Source organism: Oxyura jamaicensis, chromosome 7 (assembly GCF_011077185.1).
Source record: "Oxyura jamaicensis isolate SHBP4307 breed ruddy duck chromosome 7, BPBGC_Ojam_1.0, whole genome shotgun sequence".
NCBI classification, from domain to species: domain Eukaryota; kingdom Metazoa; phylum Chordata; class Aves; order Anseriformes; family Anatidae; genus Oxyura; species Oxyura jamaicensis.
In genome coordinates, this window is record NC_048899.1 from 14371449 (window position 1) to 14391548 (window position 20100).

The window sequence follows — 20100 nt, forward strand, 5'->3', positions numbered from 1 at the left end:
GAGAAAAGAACATTGCAACAGAAAGTGCATGCACATCTCCGCATAAAACAAACCCCACAGCCAGGTCAGTGACCAGCTGGGTATCCCAGGGGATGAGGAGGTATTTAACAGTGCGGCAGCTTGCTGGAAGAGGAGGAAGTGAAGAAGGCATGGGGGACAGAAAAAGGAGAACAGATTTTTCATTATAAGGATGACATTTACAAATACCGTTCCCTTTGGGTGAGGTTACATTTAAGCTAGACGGCTCAGACAATATTAAAACTGAGATGAGGCTTTATTTCTGAAGTGCTTTTCTTCCGAGGAACCTGAAACACCTTCAGAGAAGCATGAATTAAGCCTCACAGCAGCAGCATGTATGAAGCAACTATTATTCCCCATTTAGTAGTTGGGGTATAAAAATGCAAAGAGGTCACGTGAGTGGTTCAAGGGCGTACAGGAAGTCTGTGGCACAGCACAGAAATAGAATCCAGACCTCTTGACTCCTAGACTTGTACTTTAACCACAAACCCATTCTTCTTCCCTTAAACATTCAAGAAGTTGAAAGCCACGCGGCATCAACAAGTCAAAGATCTGAGCGATGCTTGCCGTAGACTTTGTAAGTATATACCTAAAATAGCATATGCATAGACAGGAAAAGATAATTACCTGGGGCAACACATAGTAATAGTAACTGTAGTATAAATGGCAAATTTGTTTTCGCCTTGCTGCTGCGGGAGTAGGGCTGCGAATTCATTCTTGTTCCCAGCTGGGAAAGGATTTTGGACATGGAGTGCAGGTTTCAGGACACTGTTAATGCATGTTTGTTGACCTGGACATTTCTTACTTCAATCAATATTCACAAGAAAATAAATACATATGCATGATTGCTTGGCTGTCTTATAATGATGAGGCTACAATGAAAATGCAGGAGCTAAGGATTATTTTTTTTATCTGTAGCAAAAGCTTCTACAAGGTTTCAAAAATGTTAAATTATAACAGAAAGAAAAAAACAAATAAGGCTAGAAAGACTGTTGTTTATTACTGTGTTTGAATGGAGGCATGGCTGCAACGATCACCTATTTTTGAAGTGCAATTCTTCAGTGTTAAATAGGAAACGCTACTCTCAGGACAGATTTCTAAAATTAAAAGTTGTCTTTTCACTGGTAAATGCTTAAAATCTGTCATCTGGGTTCAACTCACCAGTTCAGAGAATCATACAAAGGAGGCAATTTATACAAGCCTGATTTTTATTCTTGACTAAGTTTTAAAAAGTCCAGTCATGTTTTCCAGTGTCTGATAATTGTGCAGGTTTGTGTGACACTGGCTATTTACTTTTGGTCTGAAATGAGGCCCTTCAGAGACTGGTATGAGCTCGTTCCTGAGGTATCTTTGAATACCAATACATGGATGCATCTCCAGTAATGTTAGTGTGGTCAGAAGGCATTACACTCAAAACCAGGGAGAGACAGAAAACATTTGCCTCCCTTAAGTGGTCAGTCTCTAGTGAGGACTAGTAAAAAAAAATTAAAAGGAGATGAAAAAGTGGAGACCCCTTGCTTTGCCTTCCTTTCCCTTTCTGTTTTCCAGCTCTGGTATTTAGGTCCTGATTTCTAGCCTCACTGCTTTCCAGTGGTACTTTATAAAACACACAATAGATTCATTTTAATTGCCCATCTCTCTTAGTGAGCAGCCTATTGCGCTCAGTAATTGAAACACCAAATTAAACAAGACAACACTTTAAAAGCAGTGCTCCAGCTCAGCGACATGCAGAAAGCAGCTAATTTCTGCAGAGATCCTTGGACCTGGAAGAACTGCCCTTCATGCAGGGGTAAAGACAGACTGCTTTTTGGCCTCATATCCAAGGAAAGGAGAGCTGTGTCCAGGCTGGTGTGGGCCTCCAGTCTGAGCAGATGATCTGGACACCAGCCTTCTTCCACAGTCTGCAGTAGTTCCAGCTTTTGATGGACATGTTTGTGACAAGATATGGACCAAAAAATGTGAAGGGAAGACAATCAGCACGAGAGAAAGCTACCAGAATGGCCACATCCATTAGTCACATCCCCAGAGCAGAACTGGCACCCTTCACTAAGCCTTGGCCATTACTTGTTAGTATTGCTGAGTTTATATGGCTCCGTTGGGATTTTCCAGTTGGACAGGAACACGGTGCCTGAGGATTTGCTGGGGGCTGAGTTAGATTGCTTTTCAAATCAGAACTATCTATGTTGAGCAGACTAGCTGTTAAGTCTAATTTACATTAAAGGAAAAATGCACAGTCAGATACATTCAGGTAGCACCCAACAAAATTAAGATTCAGGCATCACTGACTTCTGAAATTCTGGCCTTTTTCCAAAGCCCCTGCAGCATGATATCACCCTGTGTATGATATGAGATGTGAGCTGTGCTTATTCTGGGAGCGGCAGAGTAGGTACAGCAAATGGTGCTTTTTTCTGCTCCGGATCATTCATACCTTCAAGCTTGATGCTCATTATAGCTCTGCAAAAAGGTGAACCTGTAAGCTAGGATCCCTTGCAGTCTAATGGCAACATGACTTACCAGGTTTACTAATGAGATCTTACAGGAAACTGATAGTGGTAATTTGTACAGCAAAGTAATCTGCCCAGATAAAATAAACACGGGGTTTAATCTTTGTACAGAACTCACTGCGAACCTGAAATGAGCTTTTTGTCATATGTTATCTTTTTAATTAGGGAAAATACAGGACAGGACAGGTTTTCTAAACAGACTGTATTCATCTCTGTCTTACAGTTAAAGTTTTGTGGTTCCAAAATGGACTAGAATTTCACAAACCTGAACTGACAATAAGGAGACTAAAGACACACAAAGAATGGCCTATGTTCACGGCATTAAAGGATATGTTCTTTGCTGTTGTGGGGCTGTGACTCAAATCACTACGGTGCTGAAAACCCAGTGAGACTCTCTTGTTGCACAGGTCTGCTCTTGCACTAAGACAATAATGGTATTGGAGTGTGACACATCAGTATACTCAGAGGTAGCATCGAGTAGCGAGAAAAGGTCACACTGTATCTGATTCAAAACTGGTAAAAATAGTACCTTGAAGATCCCCACTGCACTCAGCAGAGGAGGGCTGAGTAAGTCCATGGAATGCATGCAACAGAGCCCTGACAAGCATTAATTCTTCAGTTAAAGTTACTGCTGTTGTTTGGTGCTGTACCAAAAAGACAGGAAGAGCAGGGATCACTTCCTGTGGGATTTTTTTCTCACTTTAGTAACACAGTCACATCCTTTTTAAAGACATTTGATTAATTAAATTTTTAGGTAAAAAGCAGTGAAAAATATTAAATTTATGCCTTGCATATCTAACCATCGTTTTCATTGCGTTACTCATCCAGAAGAATCTCCCTCGATATTGCCATTAGGCAGGATCGTTTACATATTGCTTCCAGAAACTGCAGAATAGCAAAAATACATCTGCTGCCTATGATTATCTTGTTGTGCCCTACCGCTTGTATTGCAGCCATGCCTAGCTGAGCTGGTACAGCTCGCGTTCCTTTGGGCTGGCTAGCTCCTGACGCTGACACATCCCTGCCTGAAGGGCCGTGAGAAATGGAAGAAGACGGACTGGAGAAGACCACGGAGATGCTGAGGCTTTCAGGCCCATCTCGTCAGACTTCCTTACCATGAAATGACACAGCAGTGTTTTCCTCTGTTGCCATGGCATTCTGCAAACGACTCCAGCACACTAGCTAGAAATTAAATGGGCAAACCTCTGAAAGTTTGGCAGTTTCAGTAAACATCTGCAGGAATCTGGCTGGCCTTGGGGACAGGCTGTCCTTTGCAAAAGAAACCACAGAAATTGGTAGAGACGCACCCCTCTTCTAAGGGGTGAGTTTAGAGGAAAGGGTGTGAAACAAGTGAGATCTATACCCAGAAAAAGCGAGAGATGGGGGAGTGGCTGAGAAAAGCATCCCATGGGGAGTCCTGTACAGTGCAGAAAGGCCGAAGTGATTAGAAGACAAAGAGGTGAATGGCGGAGATTAGAGAGAGATGTGCTCTCGATCCCACAGAGAAGAGGAGGATGCATGTTAGACTGCAGGTGACAACTGCAGTGCCTTATGTATCATGCTTGATCATGTAATCACAAGGACGTGGTCATGTTCCCCACAGGGAACCTCTTGAAGGGCTTCCAGGTCTTGTAGGTTCTCCTGAAAGATGTTACCAGCTGCAACAGAAGCAGGTGCCTCGGAGCTGCAACCTGCAAATACTAACAATCTGCAGTCTAGGCAAAATTTAGGAGTTCATTTAGGAGACCACTGGGGGCAGAAAGAAGCAGCACAACCCCTTTTGGAACATTAAGTCATAAATAGCTGGAGTTATCTGGTTTTCCCGAGGCTATTTTTACCTCTGTTCCTAAAAGCTTCCTAACATGGGGTTATGTGAGAGTTTAAGTAAGACTCCTGGGTTGGGATGGGCATTTTTTTGATTAAGTACTGTGTATAAGAGGCCATATATTGCTTCAGGGAGTGCCTCCCTTTCCAGGGGGCAGTGCTGTTCAGAAGGGACACCCGGTGATCGCAGTGACTGTGGGGCGATAGCCAGCTGCCTCTCCTGGGTGACGTGGCTGGGATGGAGCTCACTTTCCCTGCAGCGGCCCACAGAGTGCTTGCAGCTACAACAGCCCAGCTATCACACCAGTGCTGTGTCTGTTGCTGAGCAGTGCTGGCACAGCACCAGGACTCCCTCCAAAACCCCAAAGCCAGCAGGCTGGGGGTGGGCGAGAGCTGGGGAGGGGACATCACTGGGGCAGCTGACCTAAAGCAACCAAAGGGATATTCGGTACTGTGTGGTGTCACACCCAGCAATAAGAGGTGGGGAAGGAGAAAGAGGGGGGGAGGGAGGGCTCTCGTTACGAAGACGTCTGTCCTCCCAAACAACTGCTACACGTATCGAGGCCCTGCTTCCTGGGACATGGCTGAACATCACTCGTTGATGGGAATTAGCAAGTAATTTCTTTTCTTTCTCTCTGTGCTTCTGTGTGGCCTTTTTTTTTTTTTTTCTCTTCCTTTTCTCTTTAATTAAATTATCCTTATCTTAACCTGTGAGCTGTTTTTCTTTTTTCTTTCCAGTGTACTTTCTTCTTCCTCTCTTCCTTAATGGAGCTCAGCTGCCCAGCAGCAGGGTAAAACCACCGTATGTGGCTGAATGCAGCAGAGGGACACTAACCCGCTGCCAGATGCCTTGTATCTGCATGTTCCTGTTCTTGTGCTGTTGTGCAAACATCCCAGTCTCAGCTGGGGCTTCAAGCAGGAATAGCCCAAAATACCACAACAACAGCTGTTTTGTTGGATTTTATGGAACTGAAATCCAGGAGTACTGGAAATCTTCAAATAAAGCTTTTTTTCTCATAAAAGAAACTTCCAGATGCGTTAGGCTGAGTGTTTGTGAACATGTAATGTTTGGCTAGTAAGCTTGTCTTTTTGATGTCTTCCCCTTGCCATTTCATTTACAATAAATATGCAATAACTCGCTGAATACCACAGTAACTCCTGAGAACATTAATGCATGATTTGGTGGTAAAAGCGCACATAATTTCACTGGAGGGCAGTAATCAACTTGACTCCATGCATTCTAGCAGTGCTCCCTTCCCTGGATAGATGTCTTTGAATAAAAAATCCCAGAACTGAGAGCAGTCCTTAGTAAAAACTTTCACAGGTTTGATAAGGCAACGTTATGATGCTCAGAGCTGTGTGTGATGTGTAACATGTCAATTTTACCAGGCAGTGAAGGAACCTCCTTCTACGTGAGGCATTTCAAAGAAAACCAGGTCATTTGTTCCACAGGCAGCAGGATGCTGTGTGCAAATACTCACCCCACATTTATCATCTTACAGTAAGGCAAAGAGAGTTCACCTACCAAAGCTTCACAAGGCTTTACAATACAGTATCTGCTCATTGTGACAGGTTACACACTTTCCCATGGCTATAAAAAATGGGGCATGAAGGAATCCTAAACTTTTCTAGATGGATGACTAACCAGCTCTTAGAAGTCTCCAGTGAAGGAGACAGGACCCTGTGGTCAGTCTGCTGCCCCGCTCGGGTACTCTTGCCTTTGGAAAGCTTTTCCTTATGCCCAAGTCTCGCTTGCTGCCATGCAATCCCATCACTGCTTGCCTTGCCTGCCCCAGATGTGGGGAACATGTGATTTCCTTCCCCTCTGTACCTGCCTTCTGTGTATTCAACAACTGCTGCTTTCCACTTGGTCCTCTCCTCTCTGAGTGAGCACAGACCTTTGTAGGCTTCTCACTGATCTTACTCCTCGTGTCTCACCTCCTTCTAGCTGGGCCCAGCTTTTGGGCTTTTTTGGGGCCCCAACCACCGCTACTCTAGCCACGGCACTGCTGATGCTGAACCAAGCTGAAGGATAATGTTACAAAGCTTTCTGTCCACTCTCCCAGCTTGTGCAGCGTGGTGTTTGCCTTTTTCATGATATTAGCGACTCATGTTTAGCCTGTGATCCATGACTGGATCCTCACAGATCTTTTTTTTTTTTTTTTTTAATTCAGCAGAGCTGCCACCTAACAAGTTGCTCACTGCACACTTGTGCTGCAGCCTGTTCCTGTGTGGGTACTGAACCTCGTATTTCATGTTTTTTTGTGTAAGGCCAGTTCTACAGTTTGTTCAGAATTTTTACAATTCTAATCCTATCCTCCAACATGCCTGCAGTCCGTCCCACCCAGGGCTGTGTGGAGATGTAAAAAGCAGGCTCTGTTCATGACCTGTGTTATTAATGAAGGTAATAAAAAGTGCCAGGCCAGACCAGACTCCCGGGGAACTCAGTAACCAAGGAGCTCAGCTGATCTTTCTATTTTGACAGCAAACTGTCCGTAACTACTGAGCATGGTTTCCAATCAGTTTCAAACCCTCTTTTTAGTACTTTCATCTGGCCATATTTCTCTGCCTTGCTTACATAAAATTCTGCCAAAAGCCTCATGAAAATCAAGATATCCGGCATTTGGTGCTTCTTCCTGTCAGCATGGTAAGGATTACCTCATCAAATGATGAAATGAGATGGTTTGATATATCTGTTCTTCACAAAGCCATGTTGTTTTCCTCTAGGTATGAATAATGGCTTGAGTACTTTTTCCAGTATTTTTGCAGGAACTGAAATTCAGCTGATCTCTCTACAATGCTCTGACTCTACTTTCTCCCTCCCTTTTTAAAAGAAGAGTATTATATTTGCCCTCTTCCCTTCTCTGATATCTCATCTTTCTCCTTGACAGAACCACGGATGGTTCTGGAATTACATCAGGTAATTTTCCAAGTGTTCTGGGCTATAACTCATTTAAATACAGTTGGCCTTTTTATGTCCTTTCTAACCCATCCTCTCCCCTTCTCCTAGGTGCAGACCATACTGCTTCGCTGGTGTCAGTTCTGTTGGTTACCCGCCTACAGCTCACTCCTGAAGCCTTCCCGAGACAAAAATGGCATACGGCTTTCTCAGTAACATTTTCCTTTTCTCTTCAGTAATAAGACATTTCCCTGGCATTTTTTTCACTCTGAGAATACCTGCAGAAGAGTTTTGTGCTACCCTTTAGGGACTTAGCTTATATTACCTCATTTGGTGCCCTTGCTCTTGTGTCTCAATCCTACATGCAAGTGTCATGGTTTTATATTCATACTCAGTAATCTGCTAGTTTATTGATAACTATTGGTAACTCTTTATAAGTAGCCTTTTCTTTATATCTGCCCAGAGCTGGATCTCCCCAACCAATTCTCCGAACAATTTGCAATATTCCTTCTTAAGGTCCATGCTCTTTATTTTGCAGTTCTTCCTTCTCTTATTAACAACAGTCAAGTCCATCTCCATGGCCACTTCTACCTCCATTCTAGTTTCTCCCCTAACTTCTAACCTGAGAATCAGCCTATAACCTGCCATTTATAGAGGATCACTAAGGAAAAGGGCATTTATCCAAGTATAAGTTACAAACACCAATGGCCCACTACACAACACAACCATATCTTTCTGAAATGGCACTCCATTTGAACACATCTGACACCTAATAGCAAAGAGGGCTTTGAATATGTAGAATGCAAACTAGAGAAGACTTCTGCGTGTGCTTCTGTGGTGGGAGAGCACGCTTGGAAGGCTTTAGGCCTTACTGATTTTAAGAACCAAACCTAGCATATTTTTCCATTTCTGAAATGTTTGGATTAGAAACTGATCTCAAGCCTTGCAGCTGGTCCCTACGCCCAAGACGTGTGAAATGGCAAGCCTCGAAGTCATCAAAATGCAGCCTCTGTCTTACTTGAACAATAGAGATGCTGATGGAACAACCACAAATGAAATAACAAATCAACAAGCTAATCTACATCCTTACAGCTTCGCTTCCTAAAATGTGATGTAACCACATAAACACACCACAGCCTATAGCTTACATGTCTCACACAAAACCTGAGCACCTGCAAGCTTTAGGGAGCGCAGACCTAAAGTTAAAGGTTGCGGCTTCACATTAACCGAAAACACATATATCTATTGCCTTGTTTTCTGCCTAGGACTAGAAGCGCGATCAGCTAGATATTAGCAGGCAGAAGCAGCCAAGTAGGGTGCTCTGTGGAGCTATGGATTTTGGTGTGAGAGCCCATGACTCTCTAAGAGCCAGGAGAGTTACGCTCATCTCACCACGCTGCAAGGAGCTCGGACACTACTCGGGGACAGAAGCGGTTCCTTTGTGCAGATTCACAGAGGCTGGCTCTGTCTGGAAGGCATGAGGGAGAGCTGGCTTTTCTGGCACTCACGCATACCCAGCCATAGCACCAGAGCCCCACATGGTTTGCTCCCTCCCAGCTGCTTAGCCCACGATGACTGTTCCCTTCAGTGGACGGGACAGTAACAAACACGCATTCCCTGCCTGGCTGCAGCCTGGGTCTTGATTGTGGAGTCGCTCCTTCTGCTTTGAAATCTATGCTAGTGTCTTAAACTAATACCTGATCTCTTCAGCTGGTGACAGCTGAATAACACACCCCACCTCAGACTGCCTGTTCATGCCTGCTTGGCGCTCAGTGTGAGCTCTGCTCACTTCCTGCCGCTGTTTACCGCCACGCTGCAGCAGGAACTCGAGCGCTCCTGCGCTGCCTCCTGCTCTCGACATCTTTGTAGGCTTCTGCCTGTCCAGAACTGCTGCTGGCTCCAGTGCACTGGTATTAGCTTAGGTTCAACACTTTTTCTCAAGCTAATGAAACAAATGAGAAGTAGCATAACCTATCCCCAGGGATGAAAGGAAGAGCAGACGTTGAAATATCGAAGCGATGATGTCAGTTAAACCTCTTTACAAAACAGTCGAGTGGAAAGACTGAAAAGGAGGGTTGCGTTTTTCCTCTGATACAGGTCAAATGAAGAGCTAAACACTCCTCCTTCCCATCACTGCAGGACTTTTTTCAAACAGTTTTCCTGATATAACCGAAGATATTTAGCTTCTTTATGCAGGTTTACTTCCCTCGCACTGTCAGTCCCCTCAGGCATCCAGGAAAGGAGGAACCTATTTCTACTAGTTTTATTAGTACCATGCAACTTTCCCAGACCCAGAGCTGGATTGTTTATGGTAGTAAGTGATCCGTTTAATTCAGTCCATTTTTCCTACTTGTGACTCAACCGGACCATCAGCCTGGCTTCGATGTTTGTAGAATTAATTGCAAACATTCACCAAACAGATTATACAAATACATTTCAATTGATGAGTTGTTTGCAGACAAATGTCTTTGAAAATACCCAATTTATTTTTTCTCCCCAAGGGTATGTGGCTGGTTGCCTAATTCACATGTCATCATATTTGACAGTGAAACTGAAACTTTCAAAACAGGGGAATGATGCTGAAAGCATATCAGTTACTGAACAGATAATAATGCCTCTGTATGATGAACTTCCAGATTAATACTATTCTCTGTTTAAAGTTGTTTACAGAATGTTTAGGACTCACAAATAAACTAACAGTTTAAATAAACATGACCCCTGGAAACCAAGAGTGAGATCTAATCATGAGAATAGTCACAAATCACTTCCTTCTAATTCCACCAGCTCTGCTGCTTACTGATTTGTCTTTTACCCCACAGGGCTGCTCTGTGAAAACCTCCAGTGATCAGACATTACATACAATACAAAACCCACATGCAACTAATCATGAAAATTTGACTAAACAGCCAAAATGTTATATAGAATAAGTTGTTTTGTAAAAAAAAAAAAAATTACAAAATTACTTCCAGTTATTAGAGAAGATTATTAATAATAGTCTTTTTGATATGCCATATGGGCACTTGGGAGGCCAGTGAAGATATTTCTTATATAAAGTACTATCTTAAGAGGGAGAAATGGGACTAATGGAGTCATCAACAATAATCTGCTGAAGCTCAGGAAAAATAACACCAGAAAACTTTATGTATCCAAGGCATAAAAGCTGAGAAATTTAATCATGAATTCCAATTTTATCATAAAACCTTCACAGATTTCTGCTATGGAAAGGTACTTCAGTTTTTATAAACTCTCAGACTGTCCTGAAATCAGCAAAGCCAGAGTTTTGTCATTGCTTTTAATAACATCCAAAGCTTAGTGAGATATTAAAATTTGATTTGATTTTAACGTCATCTGGAAGATTATTCAGACAGCTGCAATAAGCAATATGTAGCAGGACCTCCTCAGAATCACAACTATGTCTTTAGAAAAAGATGGGATTATTGTGGTCTTTTTATAAAGGAATCCAAACATACACGAGGCAGCAGCAATGTGAAGTGGAAGCCTGGATACCTGGCTTTCTGGTCTTAAGAGTTGTCCACTGGCTTACAGGAACGTTTCCTAGGCAGCTCTAGCACGTGGTGTCTGGTTATCATTTAGTTTTGGGAAAATCTCTGGTTTATGGGCCAGACTTAGGCTGTCAAAACAATGTACTCAATCTCATGCCATTACGTGTCATTAGCATGTCTGGGGGACCTGTACTTGTAGCTCCACGTCCCCACATGTGGCAGGGGAGACACCTCAACAGCCAGCACCCAGGTGACTCCCTAAAGGACTTCATCACTTGCACCAGTAGACAGGGTGGACATCTCTGGCATAAAGCTGCACGGAAATTTGTTCTTCTGCTTGTGTGGATGTGATTTTAAAATTATCTTTTTTTTTTTTTTTTTCCTTCTCTTTAAACCACTATGGATACCTGTCCTCTGAGCCCACACAGATCTCGGTAAACGGCATAATGGTTATTTTCAAATCCCTGTTCAGAGAAATTGTTTAAAAGAATGCCAGAATGTTGAAAAAAGCAGGGTTTCTTTTCTAAGAGAAATCCATTATAAAATTAATAAGTATTTGTCACAATTCACATGCATATCCAAATGAGTAAGCAGATGCTTTCTGCTGTGATTTGAAAAGGGCTTCCTCCTGCTTTAGGTAAGCTTCATGCTTAAGAATCAAGAATGTTGGTCCCTGGTTCCTATGTGGAAATATTTAATACTCTTTCTAACATATTTAGGGTGTTTTCATATGCAGTCCAGCACAAACATTTCCAATGTGCTATGACTCAGTACTTTTTTTTGACACGACAGAAACACAATGAAAAGCCTGTTTCTCACAGCATTTTGGCAGAAAACAACTCTGTGGGCTGGTGTTGGCAACACCACAGTCTAAGAATAGGGCATTTTTGAGGCAGAAAGCTGTTGAATTTGGACATAAGCTAGGTTTGCCTAGGCGAAAAGAAGTCACTGTCTTCAGGGAAAGGAGTAATTTGGAAATGCTTATCCTACAAGTTAAAGTTTGTTAGTGTCTACCAAAATAATTATTTCCTGTGAGGGCTACTCAGAATGAAGTAATCCCAAAGAACATATTCCATTGTACGAGCAAGGTCGCTGGGCAGCCCATTCGACACTTCCGTAAAGGGGCTCTCATTGTATGAAGCGCTCTATTCCAGTTTCAATTGTTCATAAACATGAGTAATGCTTCCTTCCAAGTTTTGTAAATGGAAGAACTGTAAATGGATGGTGCTTCCCCATACATGTGATATGCTGACAGCACTAATGCCATCTTTATAAAATGTAGCATTTGGGTGAAAAAAAAAAAAAAGAAACACAACAATGAGGAAGTGAAAGAGTTAAAGCTTTTAAAAATGTATCTGGTTATAGGAGCCTTAAAAACTAATATTCTGAGCTGAGCCTGGGCTGTCCTGATTCTGCTGAACTCAGTGGAGGTGGGAGCGTTTTCTCTTGCTAAGGCTTTACCGATAAATATTGGCTATGTAGATTGTTCTCTGCAAATAAATGCAGCGAAGACAATTCCCTTGAAACCCTGGCTACAGCATTCCCTTACTACGCATAACATTTGCCAAGTGATTCAAGTGTCTACACAGCCAGTTTGATTTCCTTCTTATTTCACCCCAGGACTCTAGTTTCCAGATTATCCACACTGCTCACGTGCTGCTTTTGGCAGACATGATTTTGGTCGTTTATTTCTCTCCGAAAAGTGATGCAGGCACAGTTGGCAGGCCAGCCTGCTCCGTGCCAATCATACTGGATGTGTACCCCCAGGCTTGGCCTGCTCTCTGCAACAGCCTTTCAGCACAATCCCAAGAAGCCCAGAAATGAGGAGCAGGCAGTGCAGCTACCAGAAATGTTTTGTCACGTGGCAGAATAGAAATGATCTTCCCTCTAACCCTAATCTTAAAAACTTTTACCTGGGAACGCTCAGCATATATGTACTCATCTGCATGCCTTGTTTCAGGTGTTCCTACCTGAACATACGACATCTAATGAAGCAGCAGCCATACGTCATACTATAGGCAGGTGACAGATGCAGTTAATCATGCAGCTTTGAGCTATTCCCTTTCTACCCATTAAATCCACTGCCTTTGATACTTGTCCTAACAGTCCAAGCCAGGAATAGGTACAGCCAGAAGAAACAGTTACAATATTGAAACTTGGATGAGATTTGAGATTTTTAACTTAAAAAGAGCTAGGAAAGTACACGTGTGAACTCCTGCCCCTCTCCATCTTTTCCCCAACAAACACTAATGAACAGCTTCCAGCTATTGGCATTAAAAAATAATCAGACTGTCAAAGAAATGTTTCTTTCCCCAAATAGGGAAGACTTCCCTCAAGCTCTCTCAAAATTACGTGTTTGAATGTAGATCTTAGTCCTAGATTAGTGACACATTTATAGGCTACTCTCTTTAGGGCTGGATATAAACATTTCACATCCTTCCAAAAAATAAATCTCCCTTCCTGCATGACATGTGATAGTGAGCTCTGGCTGCTATGTATCAGACATCAATTGTAACATTTTAAGGTACAGAAAACCAACTTAAAATTCCTTTTGAAGGAGTATATTGATTCATACTCATGGTATGAAGGCATCTGGATTCACAAAAAAAAAAAAAAAAAAAGACTCACAACACAGTTAAAATTCATGAGTACACAACGGAAATGATACAGAATGGATGCCATCAGAAAGCTGATTCAGCATTGGTAGCTAAAGAGCATGGGGCTCCTCACTGAGATGTTTAGCTCTGGCACTAACCTGAGGTATGTCTTCAGGCAAGTCTCTTCACCTTACTGTGATTCCCCATCTGTAAAGTGAAAATAACAACAGGTAACTATGATGAACTTCAGATGTCAAATGCTGCATAGGTCTTTAGAGTTACTTACTCCCTAAACTTAGCTTGGGACACAGCTGGGCATGAATGACAGACCATTGTCTCTATAGTTAGGAATAACATTGACTGTTTATTAAATGCTGTCAACCCACTTCTGCATCTCTGCAGCAGCCAGGTAAGAGCACATTCTCCCTGTAATAAAGATTTAAAAGTATCAACCTTTCATCTTTACTCATGATATTCATAACCAACCATTACTTGCAGCAGCAGTGGAAAAATAAACATGTTTTAAGACTCGTAGTTGTGCAAATGAAGGCATTTGCTCTAGCAGTTGACAACATACAAGCACACAGAATAAGCCTACCTAGACTGCTTGCTGAATATCTGTGTTATTATTCTTCATGCTGGGGAAGAGAGGCAGCTGTTAAATATAGCTTTTGTACAGAATTGTAGGACAGTCCAGTGATGGAAAAGTTTATTGTCTGCATTATTTAAATGGGAATTTTAGTGACCTACTGATGTCCCATTAGACTGGAGTCCTCAGGACTCCATAAGTGAATGGTAGTATGCTGTTGCAATTACTTTTCTAGCATGCACGTACATTTTTATTTGCCTAAGAACAGGTGTACTTGCTGGGAGCAATTATGGTACTGGCAGCCTGCTTAGGATTTCTTGAGACTGCTTTAAATATACCCAGATAATACTCTGAGAAACCATACTAGATCTCACCAGCTTTCTCTAAAGCTCAGGTCGTAGTTCTTCTCAGTGCTTGGTTTTTGAACAGCAGGCATGAAAAGCTACAATCAAATACCAGGACTGTTATTATATATACATCCTGGGATGGGTAACCCCCAAGCCCATAGTTCAGATTCCTGTGTACCTTGGAAACCCATTTACCAATCTCTCATTCACTACTTTTGGATTGCGATGTCAGTCATTTTGTGATGGGATGAAAACCTGTTTCCCAAACTCGGACAAATTACACTTCTAGCCTGTTCAGTGCTCTCAGAGTTCTATCTCCACTTCAGTCATAATGTTAGCCTGGATTTCCATCGCTGTGACAGCAAGCAGAGCCTGTCTGCCAGAGCACTGACAGACTCAACAGACTGAAGTCTGAATGAAAAATGGGGTAAGGATAGGAGTGAATGGTGCCTGAACGAATGTTGCAGCAGAACACCCTCTGGTAATGCTCGCGGTATAGAAGGACAGATGCTTAGAGTCCTTAGGAGAATAGTGATAAATTACGTATGAGGGCATACTGGGGGGCATTTTCAGTTTCTTTTCCCAGATAAGCTTTGCTGTGGTTTCTTCTAAGTGCACGACTGCTTGCTGAAAGCTATAATATCTTCTTCAGCTAACCTCAAGAAAACTTTAGGAATAGGAAAAGATCATATATATGAAGTGACAAAGTCAAGTACCTAAGTGATCGGAAATGAACTGTTTAAATTAGAGCAAGAGCTGCAATTTGGAGAAGGAAAGAAGCCATACCCTTGGGAATATAATGATGCTTTGTGCCCTTTTAAAATCCTAGAAAACTAAGAAATGCAGATGAGTCAGGAGCTATTTGAAAAAACAAACAAACAAAAAAGCACCCTTCCTTACCCCAGGGATCAAAAGGAAACCATTAGGCAAAACTAAAAGCAAGACTGAAGGACCGGAGGCTCTGGAGAGGGCAATACTAATACTGCTGTTCATCACATAATGATAAATGATACACTATGGCTTGGTCTCTAGGGCTACCTGCAGTGGATAATTTCTCAGTGGTCCTGCTTCCCTCTCCTCTATTCCACCAGTCCAGTCTCGGTTTGCAATTGGCTTCTTGGTCTGTCCTCACAGTGGGAGAGGCACATGAGCAGAGATAAGGGATAGAACAAGTCCATGGCCACACTGAAGGGAGCCCACGCTGATCCCTCTTGGTTTCTGTTAGTGGTATTCCTAGAGCAGAGTCTCTTCATACATAGCTGCAGAGACACTAAAACGTTTCCACAGTCAGGATTCCTGTGGTTATCCTTTGCCAATATATGCCAGTGAAATGAATGGCTCTAGCTTGCTCTCCCCTTTTGTTATTGCCCAATGCAGTATATATTCTGCTAACCCTGTAATGAGCGGACACTGTGCTCTGCGCATTTTCAGTCTGTACCCTAAATCCAGAAAGGATCTGACAGCCACGGTGCAGGAGCACGCAGCAGCAGGCATTATAACCATCGTGCAGTTACCTGAGCCAGAAGACATGACAACAGCATTTTTCATCTCCAAGAGAGGGCAACTCAGCAAAAAGACAATGAATTTTCTAATTGTGTTGGGGGATTATCACTTCAGTTTAAGCTGGGATGTTTCTACTGATAACTGCAGGTACACTCATAGAATTCAAATGAGGCATAAGGATATTTATTGAGAAACCACAAAGGTGGACTAAGAGAGAATCTGACTTCTTTCTCTCTCTCTCTCTCTCTCAAAGCACAAGGGAATTTCAAAACTTTCAATATTGCAAGAAATTTACATCGATTACAAACCTTAAGAATCTTGTTAAAATTCCTAGACTGGAAATGGGTATACCAAATAAGGCTGCTCTTAGATTACATAGATAATTTTAGATAAAACACCGCTTAAAAACCTCAGAGGCTAAAGGAAAAGGAAGATCCGTTCATCCTTTTTATAACAGCCCAGTTTTCTTGAAAGTCTTCCTGCTAAACACCTCCCATTTTCTCTCAAATAAATCACAGATAGTTACAGGCATTGATAGTTGAGTATTTCCATTTTGGTGGACAGAAGTAAATAGTTATTAGCCAGAGCTCTCCAGTTATAAAAGCCATTAACGCACTGTCACGATCCGGCTGTTTCAAAGGGAGAGGTGACATCAGGTTTGCAGGGCAAAGAGTGAGCATTTATCAGGTGAGGCCAAGAAAAACTTTAAGTAGTAAGACTTCAGTAAAAGCATTGATTGAGAAGTGTGCTTTGCTGCATGCTGCCTCTATTTAGCTGTCAACTGGACTACAGTCATACTCATTTATAACTCAGGATTTTTTTTCCAGAAGGGAAGGTATAGCAGATCAGCTCCTTTTTGCACTGTTCAGACTGCATTTAGGTGATAAGCTGACGCAGCACAATGCAAATGGACAAACCTAGATCACTGCTCTTAAAATATATTGGCATTCCTGGTGGCTGGGAAGGCAGGTAGGAGCAAGGCAGCAGGCCAAGGGAGGAAGGTTTCTGCTCCTGGAAGCGAGGAGAGATGGGCTTCCTGAGCTCACAGCTTCCCGAGGAGCCAAGTTTGGCCACCAGGAACTTGCCATTTGCATCTACCGTGGCGATGGGAACGGCGTACGCCTGTATGTGCTCTTGGTAAAGAAAGAGTGCTGCACCTCCGGGGGATCTGATTCCCCCCCGGAAGGGGCAACCCTTCAAAGCCCTAGGCAGAAGCACACATCCTGCAGCACAGTGACTGCATTGCGGAGGGTGGGCTGCCCTGCTGGCAGGTGCTACTAGGTGTTGCAGAGGCACAGGGGAGACTTCCTAAGGCTAAAGCCACCAAACAAGTGAACTTCCTGTTCGAACACTTCCATTGCAGTGGTTTCACTTGGCTGTGTATCATGTGCCGCGGAGGGAGGAGGAGAGAAGCTGTGTGAGCAAGCGAGGGTGCAGCCTGGCCCCACGGGGAAGGGAGGGCTGGTGGCGCGGGGCCCGGGGAGAGACCTGGAGTGCCTGCAGCGGGTGGGGACAAGGCCGCGGGCCCACCATCAGCACCATGCTCCTGGGGATCCTCGTGGTGCTCTGCTTCATCCCCGCTGCCGATGTAACAGGTAACAAAAGAAGGGTTCTGATCCTTTCACCAGTTTTCAACATTTGCACTGTTGGAGGGGGGAGAAGGTCTAGCACAGCTCTGAATTAACTTGGCAGAAATTGATCTGTTTGGATGTACAGGGAGAGACAGCACGCTGCTAAGACTGCACATGGATCAGCTTGCTCTGATCTTCTGGTCAGGTGGATCAGGTGCCTGATCTTCTTCCACAAGCATCCCTCCAGGACCCAAGAGCTTTCTTTTTAATCCACTATCTCTTGAGATGCATTTTGGAAACTGCATGTGTATTTACAGGGGGGTTATTACACCTTCCCCCAGCCCATGGGGCTTTTGCTCACACAAGTGCTTTGTGGCTTTTTAGCCTCTGCTGGGGGGATCTGGGCTGAGCTGGTGCCAGTGCCCCTCTTGGGACAGCCTCTTGGCCACCTGCAAGCCTGCTGCGTGCAGCTCCGTGGCTCAGCTCGGTGCGCTGGGCTGCAGAGCTGAGCCCACCTGCATCCCCCCAGAATTAACACATAAAAGGAACAACAGCAGAGCGGCTTATGGAGCTCAAAGGCGGGAGCGTGGGAATTGCTGAGTTTCTGAATTTTGCACTGTTTAGTAGTTTATTGGTACTAACGAGATATCTAGCTTCTTTCTGAAAATACCTGCAACAACAAAAATGTCTATTTGTGATTTAGGAGTCTGGAGTCTTGGTGAATCTTTCTGAATCTTCAGTTGTTGTGGCTGAGGGTATTTTATCTGGGTGTTGTCTCTCACTTATGCAGTATGTTCAGAGTTAACATCTTTTCAAGGGATACATCAAAATGCAAAGCAAGGCAAGGGATGATGGTTTCTGTAAGGATAATCTTGAGACAGACAATTTTTCAAGTCACTGGTCTGGGAACTCTTGTTATTTGCTCTTCTCCAAATATCAGCGTTTTGTATTTTACGGGGAATTTACACGTAAGAACAGAAATCTGACTTCCAGTACAAAAAACTTTCACACAGAGAACATCTTTAAAGAGCTGCTTTCCTAATAGAAGAGATATAATTGATCACATTTTTCCTATCTTAAATGTTATTTTTCTGCAACGCTTTTCCTCAGTGAAGGCATTGCGATTTGCAAGAAGCACTGATATTTCTTCAAGAGATGATAGGCTTTTCCTTCCTTGCCCTTTTACCATGTTTATCATTCTGTGCTTGCAATAGCATGATTATTTCCACAGAAGGCCACTGGGTTGTCAGAGAAGACAATAGTTCCAGGAGGGAATAAGTAGCAGCAATGGGTTAACAGTTTTAAAAACATTTCCATGAGGTGTGAACAACATTTATTCAACTCTTTTAAATTGCAACAAAGTAAAGCGTGTGGTTATCAGACACTGGGGTTACGCCATGATTCTCTAGACATCTGCACACTTGCTTTACATTAACAGCTTGAATTTCTCCAACAGCTTCTCTGAGACTACAACCGCTTAAAGAGAAGCACACAAGTTAGCTTGCTTCTCAGGGCTTTCACCTTTTTTCCATGTCTCTTTTCTACCTCTTCTTTTCGTTTTGATGCTGAGACGAATGATCCTTACTACATGGAAAACACTAAGGCAGGTCAAAACCCTTGAGGACTTCCTCAAGCCACAAAATGTATTATAGGCCTCAGATACTTTGTTCTAGTGAAGACAACCAAATTTGTCCCATTCTGCTGTTGTTAGACTGCCAGGGAGTGCAGCAAGTTGAGTCTGAACTATGGAACTCTAGAGCTGGGAAGAGACTTGAATGATCAGATTGCTCATCCCCCTTTTGCAGTAATACTGATGTTTACACAGCTCGTCCCTCCCCATCCCCATCTCTGTTGACTAAATAATTATGTTGCTACAGTCTGCCAGAGAGGCAGGCAGAGCAAGTTGGCTACCTGGGTATTTTGTGAAATAATGTAAGTGGGTTTCCACTGCAGTGGACCACAAATGACCTCATCTTTTCTAACATTCTGGCTGGTGTTAAAATCAAACCTCTGGGTGTTAAAGTTAACCTCGAACCCACCGAGGTTACCAGAATGCAGAAGAAGTACAAGGTGGTTAGCTGTGATTAGGATGACATCAACAAATGCTGGTTAAAAAAAAAAAAATCACAAATGCACAAGAAAAAAAACTGTGCTCCAACTGGGCTTGATTACAGCAGGAATTACCTGTGCTTTGTGTAGCACTGTGCTTCCTGCGGTATTCACACCAAAGGAGGAGAGGTTAGCAAAAACCAAGTTCATCATGGTTAGAAGGGGTAGATCCCTCCAGCTGCACACTATGCACACTGCTGGGTCACCTAGAACCAAAGTAACAGAGAAAGACTCTTGTACCTGGGGAAGCAGAGTAAAGGCAATTGAACAGTGAAACAGCAGCAGCAAAAATGGGATAGCTTGGTGTGTAACATAGCTGTGTATCTTTCCATTTGTGGATTAAACAAGTTCCTTTCAGAATCCAGAGGGATGTTTCTTTACTGTGCTTATAGAAATCCCAACTTATCCCAGACTCCTTGCCTGGCAAATAGCTCCCTGGAATCAAATGGCATGAAAAAGAAAGAAAGGAGAGTAGAAAATATTTTTAGCAGAATATTTTTTTTCCAGTAGTTGATAATGACTCATGGAAACTTCTGGAAAAAAAAAAAATAGTTTCCATACTCTGTCGTCTTTATTTCACTTTCTTGGAAAAAGAAAAGAAAAGAAAAGAAAAGAAAAGAAAAGAAAAGAAAAGAA

At 42.9% G+C, this 20100-nt stretch overlaps 1 protein-coding gene and 1 long non-coding RNA gene across 3 annotated transcripts in view; both read left to right on the top strand.

Annotated features, from left to right (window-relative positions):
• The first annotated feature begins 535 nt into the window (after window positions 1-535).
• On the top strand, window positions 536-7912 carry LOC118169521. The gene is made up of 2 exons (XR_004752177.1): window positions 536-595; window positions 7357-7912. It is a non-coding gene; the product is annotated as an uncharacterized LOC118169521 (long non-coding RNA).
• A 5444-nt stretch (window positions 7913-13356) lies between these two features.
• Window positions 13357-20100, top strand: part of CD28 (CD28 molecule) — a 15392-nt gene continuing 8648 nt past the window's right edge. Inside the window, exons 1-2 of one of the 2 annotated variants that reach the window (XM_035332371.1) lie at window positions 13357-13575; window positions 17148-17379. In XM_035332371.1, the coding sequence (XP_035188262.1) occupies window positions 17325-17379 (55 nt within the window). In that variant the 5' untranslated portion in view covers window positions 13357-13575; window positions 17148-17324. Of the gene's footprint in view, window positions 13576-16380; window positions 16472-17147; window positions 17380-20100 lie in introns of those variants that run through there. The other variant, XM_035332372.1, reaches the window with a different exon arrangement.